Source organism: Eucalyptus grandis, chromosome 4, assembly GCF_016545825.1.
Source record: "Eucalyptus grandis isolate ANBG69807.140 chromosome 4, ASM1654582v1, whole genome shotgun sequence".
NCBI lineage: Eukaryota > Viridiplantae > Streptophyta > Magnoliopsida > Myrtales > Myrtaceae > Eucalyptus > Eucalyptus grandis.
Genome location: NC_052615.1, coordinates 19,694,065 through 19,707,459, shown reverse-complemented (window position 1 = coordinate 19,707,459; position 13,395 = coordinate 19,694,065). Strand labels below are relative to the sequence as shown.

At 41.0% G+C, this 13,395-nt stretch overlaps 1 protein-coding gene across 1 annotated transcript; it reads left to right on the top strand.

Moving 5' to 3' along the window:
• Positions 1-3,774: 3,774 nt before the first annotated feature.
• Positions 3,775-13,061, top strand: LOC104428163. Its single transcript, XM_039310791.1, has 3 exons — positions 3,775-4,176; positions 4,753-5,043; positions 12,138-13,061. Exons 1-3 carry the CDS (start codon positions 3,775-3,777, stop codon positions 12,864-12,866), a joined length of 1,422 nt encoding a protein of 473 aa, XP_039166725.1. The 3' UTR covers positions 12,867-13,061.
• The last annotated feature ends 334 nt before the right edge of the window (positions 13,062-13,395 follow it).

The window sequence follows — 13,395 nt, the reverse complement described above, 5'->3', positions numbered from 1 at the left end:
TGATTCTTCGCTTTAGCTCAAAATCCTCCGGTTCTTGGAAAGGAAATTCTAAAACTTCAACTTCTTGCTCTCGAGGCTCAAGACCAATCTTATTAACGGAAACCATGGAAGTGTCAATCTGTTTTCAGTTGTTATTACATATGATAACATGAAACTGGCTTGTTTGGACGAAAACTCGATCATCAAACCATAAAGATCACCGTCTTTCCCATTAAATGGCATATTCAAAGCTTTACCTGCTCTTTTTCGTTCAACCTGCACTTGATCCCACAAGAAAAAAGAAATCATCTCCCTTCAATCTACAAGCTAAAAGAGTTGCTCGTCAATGTAATGATGACAACTCTTGGCAGCGATCTACGTGACAAGCTCCACTATGTCGACCGTCCGTCTATCCTAATAATGGCGACCATCATTAGTGCTACCTTGTCTTGGACAAATGTTTGCCCCAAGTTTTGTGCACGCTAAGAACAGCAAGCTTGCCGAGCCTCTAAAATCTGTTGGATTTTCTTTATAAATTTTACTGTATACGCTTCACTCGGACTCATAGTAGAGTAGTTCGGTGGGTTAGATATTGTGTATAGCTTCACCTAGCAGACTAGTGGAACAAGCGTCGGTATCCTCAGGACTTTCCTGCATCATTTTGTCACTTGTTGGAGTCAGTACTCCACTTGAGTCTAGAGGTGCAGAGTTCATCCTTAAGCAAAGTGTTACTGTTATTTTTAAAGAGTACCGTGCATATATGTTGGCTCCCTGATCATGATAGTGGCTTTTTATGATATGCATGACAATCAGTCTCATGTACTCGCCTCATCATCTTGAGCAAGTGAGGTTGGTGCCATGAGCATTTTGTTCACTGTACTCAAACTGCCATCTCAATGAACTAGTTCATCAAGTGATGCTTTTGTGCAGTTCATTTTCGTTATTTAGCACGCTCTCTGTCTCTCCAGCCGAGCATTAGAATCCATCTTATATTATCATTTTCCTATCATGGGCCCTTTATAACTGAAGGTCAAGTCTTAATAGTAATGGGATCTTAGGTTTTTAGATTTAAATATATTATCCATCCCCAAAATTAGCTAGTAGCCCTATTATTTAATTTTGTGTTACAGTTATATTTTATTTGTTCTAAAACAATATGTAGTACAAGAGAGTTCCCGAATCTTTTGGGTTAAAAGCTTTGAGATTAATAGCAAATGCACTATTATAGCATTTAGCAGTGATTGGTTTCAAGGTGTTTATGTTCTAGTCTAGGAATATGGAATTCAATCTGTTAAAGCCAATTCTTATTTTTTGGAACAGGAAACCAAACCGACCCTAGAACTCACTTGGAACCAAATTGGCCAGTTTTAAGGTAAACCTAACAACCGGCCTACGTCTTTATTTATTTATTTATTTATTTAATTCATACTTAGCTTGAGGAAGACAGTATACGGATGCAGCTATGTTTCATCCTTCAAAACAGATCCAAGTATTCCCTCTAGCAAGCCAATCCCGTGCGTCCAGTAAGGTTTAGAATGATATTAATGATTGTTATCCCTAGCAATCCATTTTATCCCGTGAAGCCTAAGATGTCACGATATCCAGAAAAATATGTAATTCCATTCGCCTCGGGTATCAAATCATGCAATAATTTTTAAAAAGTAGATCCAAACCCAAAGGCCGAAGGGTTCTAATAAGCAATTAAATGTATTGATATAAGTACAAGAACAAGTTCCTCAATATATATCACATCATTAAACTGCAGTTGAAAGCATTCAAGATCTCAAACTGTTCAGATACCCAGAGCAGAAGAAAAAGAAACTTCCTTCTGCTTTACAGATTTCACTCAATGTAAAGAGAAACTTCTTTGAAGTTTGATTTGGCCAAAAAAAGACGCAGCCAAAGAACAACACATCCAACTCACAGTTATTGTCAAAACACGCCCAGATTTCTTACAGGCCACATTGTTTCATAGATCTGAATTTCGCACAAGGAAAGGAAAATTCTACTCCAAATAGACAAGAACCTCTTCCAACTCTACCACACAGGCTCACATTCTACCTACTCCCAGCATTAACTATTCACAGTAAAAAGACACCGAATTCATATCTGCTCACCCCTACTTGTGACCCACCTCACGTTAAAGAACCAAAACACAGAAAAGCAAAAGAAAAGAGAGAGCACTGAGAGGTAAGAAAAGCCTCTTTTATTTCCACTCCTCAAAAGAATTCTCCAGCTTTCCAAGAAACTTTCGACATATGACATCGACACTAAAAGAATAAAATCTTGACCTTTACCTTGACGAAGAGGGAGAGTAGGTAACTTAGATGGCAAGGTCTCCCTTCGAAATGAAGAAGCAGAGAGGGGGAGGTAGCAAGGCAAGGCATCTGACAAAAGAGTAAAAGATTCACTTGGGGTTAGCAGTGAACCGGTTGAACCTCAAACTTTGTCTTGCTAGGCCGGTTTTTCAGTAAAATCAATCGGTTCAGGGTAAAGAATTAAGAACCGAATTGAATGAGGCCGGTTCCCATTATTTTTTATCTGGAAATTGAACCGATTTTCATGTGAACCAACTTGCAATCTATAAAGCTTGTTCAAGCTGGTTCTCGAATTGAATCGGTCCTATTGTTCACTCCTACTAGCATCCGTCTTATGTAGGATTATGGAAATCTCAATTGCCAATTATGTTAAAGAGGAACAAGTGATGAAGAACCCACTCTCTTGACAGTAATAGAAATAAGCGTAAAAAAGGGCTTAAGTTTAGGCATATAGTCAATTGAAGAATCAAAGTTTTAGTTTGGCCACTTGATAACTTAAAATTAAAAAAGAAAAAAGAAGAAGCTCTAATTAGATTTTTTTTTTTTTTGTCAGAAGCTCTAATTAGATTATTGAGTTCGCTGTTGGTGGAATCCGAGCATTGAAATTCTTATGCTTCACACAGTTATAAGTAGATACCATCTTTGTAAACCGGAACCCGGTGGGTATAGTTATGATTTATCGAAACCTGAGGCCATTTCGATATTACACCCATCGATATTAACAAAAATAAAAAAATTCAGACCTCGACCAATTGGAGTAATTACACTTGTTAGATCAATTTAAAGTATCTTTAACGATTTGACTCCTGACATTGCAAAACTTAATATGCAAGTTCTCTAAAGAGAAGGATCCCCAACCAATTGAATTGTTTCTACGAGATACATCATGAACAATGACTCGCCTAATTATATTTTGGTCGACTATGGCACGGCACTATATATGATGTTTGCAAGTTCATTACTCCTACATCCATCCATCATCAATGAGCAAAACCCCTCTTCTCCTACATTTCCCTTGTCAAAACAATGGACCCTCGGCTTCAACTAGCATTCGACCATGAGGATGTTGATGAACTATATAGCTCAATTGAGGGGGACGAAGATCCCTTAGATCATGTATACGAGGCCCCTTCTCAAATACTCCACTACACTATGCCGCTAACGAGGGGAAAACTAAAGTGGCCATGGAGATAGCCACCTTGAAGCCATTGTTCACTCGAAAGCTGAATCGATGGGGTTACAGCCCCATGCACTTGGCTTTGCAAAAGAAGCATTATCACACTACGAGGGCACTGATGATCTATGAAGCACGGACACGTTGCCGAGCCTTCCGAGTCGTGTCCGACACGTGTTGACGTGTCGACGTGTCGGACACGCTCGGACACGTTCGGACACGCAGTCAACGCGTGTCGAGAAATCCGACACATGGTCAACTTTTCTCGACATGCGTGTCCGAGAGAGATTGCTGAAGAAGACGATGGTGGGTAGAGGTGAGGTCAAGGAAGAGGCCGAGGAAGCGGAGGTGAGGCTGCGACGGCGAGAGGAAGAGCATAAACTAAGGCAATGCTACGATGGAGGGTTGGCGGCGAGGCTGCAGTTGCTGCGAAGGAGGAAGGGTGGAGGTGACAGCGATGAGGCGACTAAAAGAGTTGAGAAGATCGTGAGAAACCGAGGGGGCAGGGAGAAGGTGGTGGCGTGGGGGAGGGGGAGGGGGAGAGGGGGAGAGAGAGCATGGGAAGAACGGGGATGGAGGGATTTGATGGGGGCGCAGCCTCCAGGGAGCAGGTGGTGGCGTGGGGGGAAAGGGAGGGGAGGGGGAGAGAAGAGAGGAGAAAATGGGAAGAAACCGAGGGGATGGGGGCGATTGATGGGGGCACAGGTGATGGGGGCGCAGGGAGCAGGTGGTAGCGTAGGGGGAAAGGGAGGGGAAGAGAGAGAGAGAGAGAGAGAGAGAGAGAGAGAGAGAGAGAAGGGGAAGAGACCGAGGGGGCTGGGGGTGATTGATGGGGGCGCAGGGGAGCAAGGTGGGGTGTAGGGGGAAGGGGAGGGGGAGAGAGAGTGGGGCAGATCCGCAGAAATCGAAGGAGGATTTTGGGGTGGTGGCGTGGGAAAAGAGGGGAGAGAGAAATGAGGAGAGAGGATTTGAGGGGAATAATTTTTATTAAAATAAAAATATATTTTTAAATATGCACACGTATTAATTATGAATGTGTTTTTAAATTTTTTATGAATAGATTTATTAATATTATTAGTGTAAATTTATTGTAAGTTCTTATTTATTTGTAAATTTGAATTAAATTAATTAAAAATAAAAATATTTATTTAATATATAACGTGTCGGGACGTGTCAGAATTCTCTACTTTTTAAGAAATGACGTATCGTGTGTCGTGTCGTGTCGCGTGTCGCGTGTCCGTGCTACATAGCCGATGATCCTTGACCCCGAGTTGATCTGAGATTACACCTCTACATTTTGTAGCTAGGGAAATAGGAGACAATGATCTAGAGAGAGTGGAGCTCTCGGAACTCCTAGCAGAATTCCTATATGCTTGCAAATCGTCTATCGAAGACTTGACAAATCAATGCGAGACTGCGGTTCACATTGCTATCAAGAGAGGCAACACCGAAGCATTCAAGGTTTTGTTTGGATGGCTTAAGCGAGTTTATCTAATAGAAATCTTAAATTGGAAAGACCAAAAGGGTGACACTGTCCTACATATTGCTGTATCCAGAGAGCAGCAACCCGAGGTATAGTTCATGCTAGTACACTTCATCAATTCTGTGGTTGTTCGTACTTTTATTATTCGATCCTTGAATTCGACATAATCTAATCCAAGAACAATTGTTATGGTAATCAAATAGTAGGGATTGAAAATACAAGGTTTTAGAAACATTCAAAGATAAGAGTTTTGAACGGAATCACCTTGTTTGGTTTCTTTCGTAGGAGAGAAGAAAAGGAATTATGGGATGGATGGATATCACTCCTTCGCTCCCAATCTTCTACTTCCAATTCTCTTCTTGACAATTTTCCCGTGCGCAAAGGTCACGGAAGGGTGGGCTCGACCCTTATATTCAATACAGTTTTTACAGGTTGATCCATTCGTTTATCTTTGTTTGTCCATAGTGATTAATCATTTCATTTCTCTCCAAACTACTCCACCCAAACATACATAGTAGACTTTCAATGCCATTCAGATGGGTTGTGAAAATCAGGTCAGCAAGTTTTTTTTTTTTTTTTTGGCTTTAAAAATTATTCAAATACTAATATTAAGATAATGATAATATGAGCATGTAGATAATTTTTTATTCTTTTCATTTAAATTCATTAGATACAATAGGCCTGTTCAAAAACCCAATTAAGCGTTGCTAATTGAAAGTTAAGCACTGAATGAAATTAAACTTCTATAATTATCCTAATTAATATCTGACTTTAAAAGACTCCATTCAGTAAAAACATTTCCTTAATCTAGTAATCAATATAATAGATAGTTTTTATATTCTTCGCAATTATATTATTAAATTAAAACCTATCAATAGTAATCACAAATCCATTTTTGGTAAGAAATTGATTGTATTCACTAACGTACTTTTAATGGTCATCTTCTTTTTTCAGCGTTTAACTTTTCAGTTTTAACACAACAAGCCCATAGTTTCATTTCAAGGCTGCTAGCGGGGAAACAATTTTAAGCTCGCGATGCTTCTAATTTGATGGAGATAAAAGGCATGATTAAAATTGTTTCCTTTTTGACCCCTGTGAAACTTCGTTTTTAGTGAGCTCTAAGCCCCCCAACTCTTTCCATCGTAGTCACTCCTGCGTAACAAAACATTAACTTAATCTCATTCTTTTGTTTCTCCTATTGATTAGCAAAACCTATTTCCTTCTTTCGTAATTAATCCGTCCAAAAGATAGAAGCTAGTAAAATGGAAGCTAACAAGGACAATTCAACGTGGCCATAAAATAATCCCCTCGTGGACATGAGAATTACTCCCTCATTAGTTGAATCTTATGCATAAAATATATAAATAAACATGTCTAATGTAGTCTCTCTCTTCATAACAAAAAAAAAAGAAAACAAAAACCTCATTTACAAAATGTAATTAAATCATAAGACCTTTCGGTTGACTTAGTTAAATCCTAAACTTTTAGGAAAATCTGATATTTCGAGTCATCACTTCTGCAAAATTCACCAATGTTACAACTCACATGGGCAATTTCTATCTATGACATAATAATTTCAGGTGGAAGGACTAGATCACAATTTCTTGAGAAGATTTGAGATTTCATTACATTAGTTGAAATGATGGCATTTGTTAAATAAGGTTTAGTACACTTTCTCCTTTTGTATATGTATCCCTAGCATCGTTTTAACTTACATGGCATGAGATCACTCCGTGCACAATGGTAAAGCTTAGTCACAAAGTAGTGACTGAAATTGAAGGGATACATACTTCATTGTGTTCCATTTTGTTGGAAGATACGCAAGAAGATTCCAGTATATCATTCAGAGATCAATTATGTATCGTATCTAACTAGATACAAATTGTAATATATTTAGTTACCTGTTTTGTACACTCTTTTGTACTATAACAATAGGACAATGTACATTGAATCAAAGCAGTGAATACAGAGGAAAATTCCCACAATTCTTTCTCTCAAATTCCTCTCTCTCGACTTCTTTCATGGTATCAGAGCCTTTCTGGTTCTGACATAGCTTCCGCGTTTTTTTAAATTGCCTTCCGTGATCTTCTGCTCTTGGTCTTTGCTCCACTTGCAAACCAAAACAGCATCCGGCAGGAATTCTTGAGTTACTGCAGAGTTACTGCAAACCAACCTGCAAAACAGAGTTACTGCAGAGTTTCTCTTCATCATGACAGATCCACATACTTCACCTACCGAAGGTAATGTGACGCCTCATGATTCGCCATCTCCGGCTCAGTCCATTATCAATCCGCCAGCTGATCAACAACCCAGTCCAAAGCCAAATTCACGCACAACACACGCTTTGGCAACCTAATCCGGCCAGTTCAATCCGGGTTACCTTTCTCTCGGCTATCCTTATCGGTGGATGCCGTACCCATGGATTCATGGATCAAATCCGCGATGCATCACAGCCGGGTTACAAAGCTTGCAGACCGATGGAGGCCTACCAACCAATGCTCAGCGAGCTCAACCATCGGCCTTGAGCGAGACGGGCGGACCAGGAATTCGAATCGGACGGGCTACAACCAATCCGAGCCAGACTACAACCAATGCGGGATTTCCAACAGGGTTTATACCTTTTCCTTTTGCGGCCGCCATGGGTCGCCCAGAACCCGGCGACGCGCTGTATGTCTCCAACGCCGACGGCCCAGAGTTGAAGCTCATCAACAACCCCCTCACAGGGCCGGAGAATTACTCAAATTGAGCGTGTGACTTCCGTCGAGCCCTCATAACAAAAGATAAGGAGGGATTCATCGACGGCACCATTCCGTCCCAATTGATGAGAAATTAGGCGACAATGGAAAAAGTGTAATCAGTTAGTCGGGACATGGATAGGAAATTGTATAAACCCGAAATAGCTGCCGGATTGCCTCCCACGAGGATTCAAAAGTTTTTTGGGACAATATATGCGAGATGTATGGAAAACTGGATCGGGCGGGGATTTTCTCACTACATCAAGCACTTTCCGAACTGAAGCAAGGAAACACGTCTGTGACGACGTGCTTCAACAAACTTTCAGCCCTCTGGAATGAGCTGGAGGCAGCGGAAGAGAAACTCGATGGGCCCGAAACCACTATCCAACAACACAAGGCGATAAAAGACAGAGAGAAGGCGACTCGCTTTCTACTCATTCTTAACGAATCTTACCTCCATTTCAGTCACGATACTTGCCATGGAGCTGCGCCTTCGATTGGCCGTATATTCCAGCTTGCTGTGCAAGAGGAAAGCCAAAGGCTCGCCTCAACCGAAGGGAAAGGGGCGAAACCCTAGCCCTGGCCGCAAGGATCGAAAGGGGTTCCGCAAACCCTAGAGAAGAGAGAGATGCGGCGCTAGGGTTTGCGGTCGAAGCCTTTAAAGGACTTCTTCGGACGGCCACGATCGCGCGTCTAGATCGGACGGCTCACAATGGGCGCGCAACTCCTCGAGATCTGGGACGGTGGAGATTTCACTATCATTAAAGGATCCAACGGCGGGAATTTCACGAGAAATTATGGGCCGAATTCTTCCCGGTCCAATTCGAATGGGCAGAATTCTCATGGGCTGAACTCCTATGGGCCTAATTCCTATGGGCCGAGTTCAAAAATAAGGGAAAATTGTATTGTGAATTTTGCAAGCGACCCCATCACACTTGTTGAAAATTGCTGGAAGTTGCATGGCAAACCTAGCGAAAAAGGGGTAAGGAGATATCAAGGCGGCATATCGTATCACGGGACGGAGGCGATGCGAATCAACTCATCACTCATGGTGAATATGAGCAGTTGATGCAGGCACTGCAAAAATTAGAAGTTCCAAAGAGAGGGAGCAGTTTTACAGGTATTTCTCCATGTCTGATAAACAATATATCGAGAAATACTTGGATTGTTGATTCTGGAGCCAGTGATCATATTGCATGTGAGAAGAAATTATTTACTGCCATTAATAAAGAACTAGATAGCCCTATTGTAGTACAATTGCCAAACGGCAACGTTACTCACGTCACTCTAACTGGGACAAATCTTAGTTCTCAAATTGTTCTCACAAATGTCCTATATATTCTGAGTTCCAATTCAATCTTATATCTGTGTCTAGAGCCTCGTAAGGAAAATTCATGTCAAGTTTCCTTCAATGCTGATAGTTGTCAATTTCAGGCCCTTTCGACCGGGAAACCGATGGGATGGGGTAATCTATCAGAAGGATTATTTTTCTGGAGAAGTTCAGCCAAGCATCTAGATCAATTTCTTTGTAATAAGCTTAGTTATTGTGTAATTCGACTACCAATGATAAAAATTTCATTTTTCATTCTAGAATGGGTCATAGTTCTTTATTTCCCTATTCTCAATGTCACATTTGCCCCCTTGCAAAGCAATCGCGTACCTCCTTTCCAATAAGCAACGCAATCGTGCGCTGATGTTTTTTCTTTACTTCATATTGATATATGGGGACCATACCATACTCTAAATAATGATGGTTCTCGATTCTTTCTTACCATTGTGGATGATCATTCAAGGGCCACATGGATTTTCTCATGCAATCCAAAAGTCAAGTCGTGTCACACTTAAGAACATTCATTTCCTTGTCAAAGACTCAATTGAAAAACTGTCCAAAAAATTCGAATGCAGACAATGGAAAAGAATTTTTTAATTATGAATGCACGGCTTTATTATCATCCCAAGGGATTCTACATGAGAGTTCATGTACTTACACACCACAACAAAATGGAATAGTGGAAAGGAAGCACCGTCACTTGTTGGAAGTTGCCCGGTCTTTAAAGTTCCAGGCTTCTATTCCAGATATTTTTTGGGGAGATTGTATTTTAACTGCAGCATATTTGATCAACCGTATGCCGACCAAGATTCTTAACGGTCGAAGTCCTTTCAAACTTCTTTTTGGGAAGAAACCAGATCTTCGTCATCTAAGGATTTTTGGGTGCCTGTGCTATGCTTCTATAGTGGGACCTAAGGATAAGATGGGTCCACGAGCTCGTCGGTGCATATTCATGGGGTATCCTACCCTACGAAAAGGGTACCGCATGTTTGATCCATCTACAGGTGATTTTTTTGTTAGTAGAGATGTTCAATTCCACGAAGACTCTTTTCCTTTTGCTGCCCAGAATCAAGCGAAGATAGAGCGGGACATTCTCTTGCTCATCATATCGAAGAGTCTACCCATGATCTGGGATATGTTCTATATCCTATGGCACCAACACCTTTAGCAACGGACTTGGATCAGCACTTATATACAGGACCTTCTTTAGAATCATCTCCTGTGGAACCTCCAATGACTCGCCATCTCCTATGGAGCCTCTAGCAAACCAACCATCTTCGACGATATTCATCCTGACGTTCGGACGAGCCACACGTCCACCAACTTGGACTAAAGATTACATATGTGGAGTGAGAAATCCATCAGGTATTCTTTTTCCTATTTCTTCTTATGTTTCCTTCGATCGATTATCCGAGGAACATAGATGTTGCATTACTCGTATTTCTGAAGAACGCGAGCCTTCAAGTTATGACGAGGCAAGAAAAGATCAGCGTTGGCAGAATGCTATGAAAGCAGAATTGCAGGCATTGATAGATAATCATACATGGGAATTCGTCAGTTTACCTCCGCATCGTAAGCCAATCGGATGCAAATGGGTTTACAAGATCAAATATCGAGCTGATGGTTCGGTTGAAAGATACAAAGCCAGGTTGGTAGCAAAAGGTTTCACACAGAAAGAAGGGTTTGATTATCATGAAACCTTCTCTCCTGTGGCTAAAGATGTTACAGTCCGATCCTTCCTCTCTGTAGCAGCTTATCGAGACTGGCCCTTACATCAGATGGATGTTCACAATGCCTTCCTTCATGGAGATCTAGATGAAGAGATTTATATGGACATTCCACAGGGTTTACGGAGACAGGGGGAGAATAAAGTATGTCGTCTCCGCAAATCCCTATATGGGCTTAAGCAAGCATCTAGACAATGGTATGCAAAATTTTCTGAGTCCTTGATAGCTGCTGGTTTTCAACAGAGCAAATTTGATTATGCCGTTTTCACATGGACTAAAGGTACGTCATCTATATACTTGATGATATATGTAGATGATATACTGATTATGGGCAATGATGAGATAGCCGTCAAAAAGTTCAAGCAATTCCTGCATTCTACTTTTCATATAAAAGATCTAGGTTTGCCAAAGTATTTTCTTGGAATAGAAATTGCTCGATCAGACCAAGGAATATCCCTCAGCCAGAGGAAATTTGCCTTGGAAATCATATCAGAAGCAGGATTGTCAGGATGTAAGCCAGCTGTAATTCCAATTGAGCAGAACATCAAGCTGACCACAGCAGATTATGATGCCAGAGTCTCTCAAAAGGCTGATCCTGTACTTAAAGATCCAATGAGTTATCAGAAACTAGTTGGGAAGCTCATATATTTGACTATGACTCGGCCGGATATTATTTATGCTGTTCAAACCCTCAGTCAGTTCATGCACAATCCCAAGCAGTCTCACATGAATGCTGCACTCAAAGTGGTAAAATATTTGAAGAAATGTCCTGGACTTGGGATCCTTCTATCCAAGAAATGTGATATGAGGATGACAGCATATTGTGATGCGGATTATGCAACCTGTCCGATGAGTAGGAGGTCCATAACTAGTTTCTGTGTTAAGTTTGGGGATTCTTTACTTTCATGGAAAACAAAGAAGCAATCGACTGTTTCATTATCCTCAGCAGAGGCAGAATATCGGGCAATGGCAAAGACCACGTGTGAGATAGTGTGGCTACGTGGATTACTTCGTGATCTTGGAGTACAAGTTCAAGGGCCAACGAAATTGTTTTGTGACAATGATGCAGCCCTCAAACTTGCTTCAAACCCAATTGTTCATGAAAGGACGAAACACATAGAAGTAGACTGCCATTTCACACGGGAAAAAATCCAGGAAGGAATAATTGAGACATTGGGAATTCGAACAGAAGAACAACCGGCGGATATTTTCACCAAACCTTTGTGTCAAAGTCAGCACGCGTATCTCCTAAGCAAGCTAGGCGTCTTAGATATCTACAAGCCACCAGCTTGAGGGGGAGTGTTGGAAGATACGCAAGAAGATTCCAGTATATCATTCAGAGATCAATTATGTATCGTATCTAACTAGATTTCCATTTGCACTTCTTCCAGATCATCAAGCTATTGATTGGGTATACAAATGTTCATGCGAAGAACTTACAGCATAAGACGGCTCTGCAAATCTGCCTAGAGAATCCTAATCGCAATCAAGATGTTGAGGACAGATTACGCCATCAAGAACATCAAGCAAGACATTTGGCTCCTACCCTTTCACTATCACAGTATTTTAGCATGGAACTAACCGTGTTCGAGAGGTGTGCAGGGTATTTTGGCACCCAAAATGAAAAAGTTCGCAAAATAGTCCTTATAGTGTCTACCTTGATTGTGACTGCCACTTACCAAGCCGCTTTCACTCCTCCGGGAGGATACTGGCAGGATTCCTCTTCAAATAACCCAGCCAATTCCAGCAGCATTGCTATTGGAAAACCACATCAAGCTGGAAACCTTATCTTGAGCGGCTCGAATCTACTGTGTTTTACTATCCTCAACAGCTTAGTTTTTACCGCCTCCATCGGCACGGTCTGGGCCACCGCGATGACACTATACCCCGACACTTTAATGGTTTACTTGTCTTTATGCCTTCTCAGCATTGCCTACTTTGTTTTTGTTACAATCGAAATACCGAAATCTGATATGCTCGTGGTAAAGATCCTATTTGGTTTTTATGAGTGCTCGCTAGTCACCACGTTGCTCCTCCCCGCATCGGTGTGGTCGAAGCACAACCAAGTTCTGCACAGAATCGATGGTACAAGGAGACGCGTCGGCAGCTTGCTAGGATAGAAGGATCGGAAATAATTCGCAAGTATTATTTACTTTAACTATTTTTTTCGCATGTGAGGTTTGCAAGAAATAGACTCTTTTTATTAGTTGCATGTAATGGACTCATGTATTAGTTCCTTAATGCCTAAAGACCTTTAATCTTTGCGTGAAGTCGGGATTTGGATTTCCTAATACAACTCACGAGGCGAGGTGTTTTTACAGTGCATTTCCTTTCTTTAGCTCTCTTTGTCTCTCCATATTTTCATTATCATCTTCATGTGATGCGTCTTTTATGACTAGAGGTCGAGTTTTAATACACATAGGATACGAGCTATTATAACTTAAATATATAACTCATCCCCAAAGTTATCTAATAGCTCTGTTATCTAATTTTGCATTACGGTTAAGATTTATTTATTTATTTATTTTATCTTTTCCTACAACAACATGCAGTTATAATTCACAAGAGTATTCCTGAGACTTCTGGGTTAATAGCTTTGGGGACTAAAAGCAGGCGAAACCATTATAGCAGCTGTCCGATTTGTGATTA

What these genes read in the sequence shown, in the direction of transcription:
- LOC104428163 (XM_039310791.1), top strand. Translation starts at nt 3,775, where the DNA reads ATGGTGGGTAGAGGTGAGGTCAAGGAAGAGGCCGAGGAAGCGGAGGTG. An exon ending in GGCGATTGATGGGGGCACAG is followed by an intron (nt 4,177 to 4,752) that starts GTGATGGGGGCG and finishes AGTTGATCTGAG; the next exon opens with ATTACACCTCTACATTTTGT. An exon ending in CCAGAGAGCAGCAACCCGAG is followed by an intron (nt 5,044 to 12,137) that starts GTATAGTTCATG and finishes CACTTCTTCCAG; the next exon opens with ATCATCAAGCTATTGATTGG.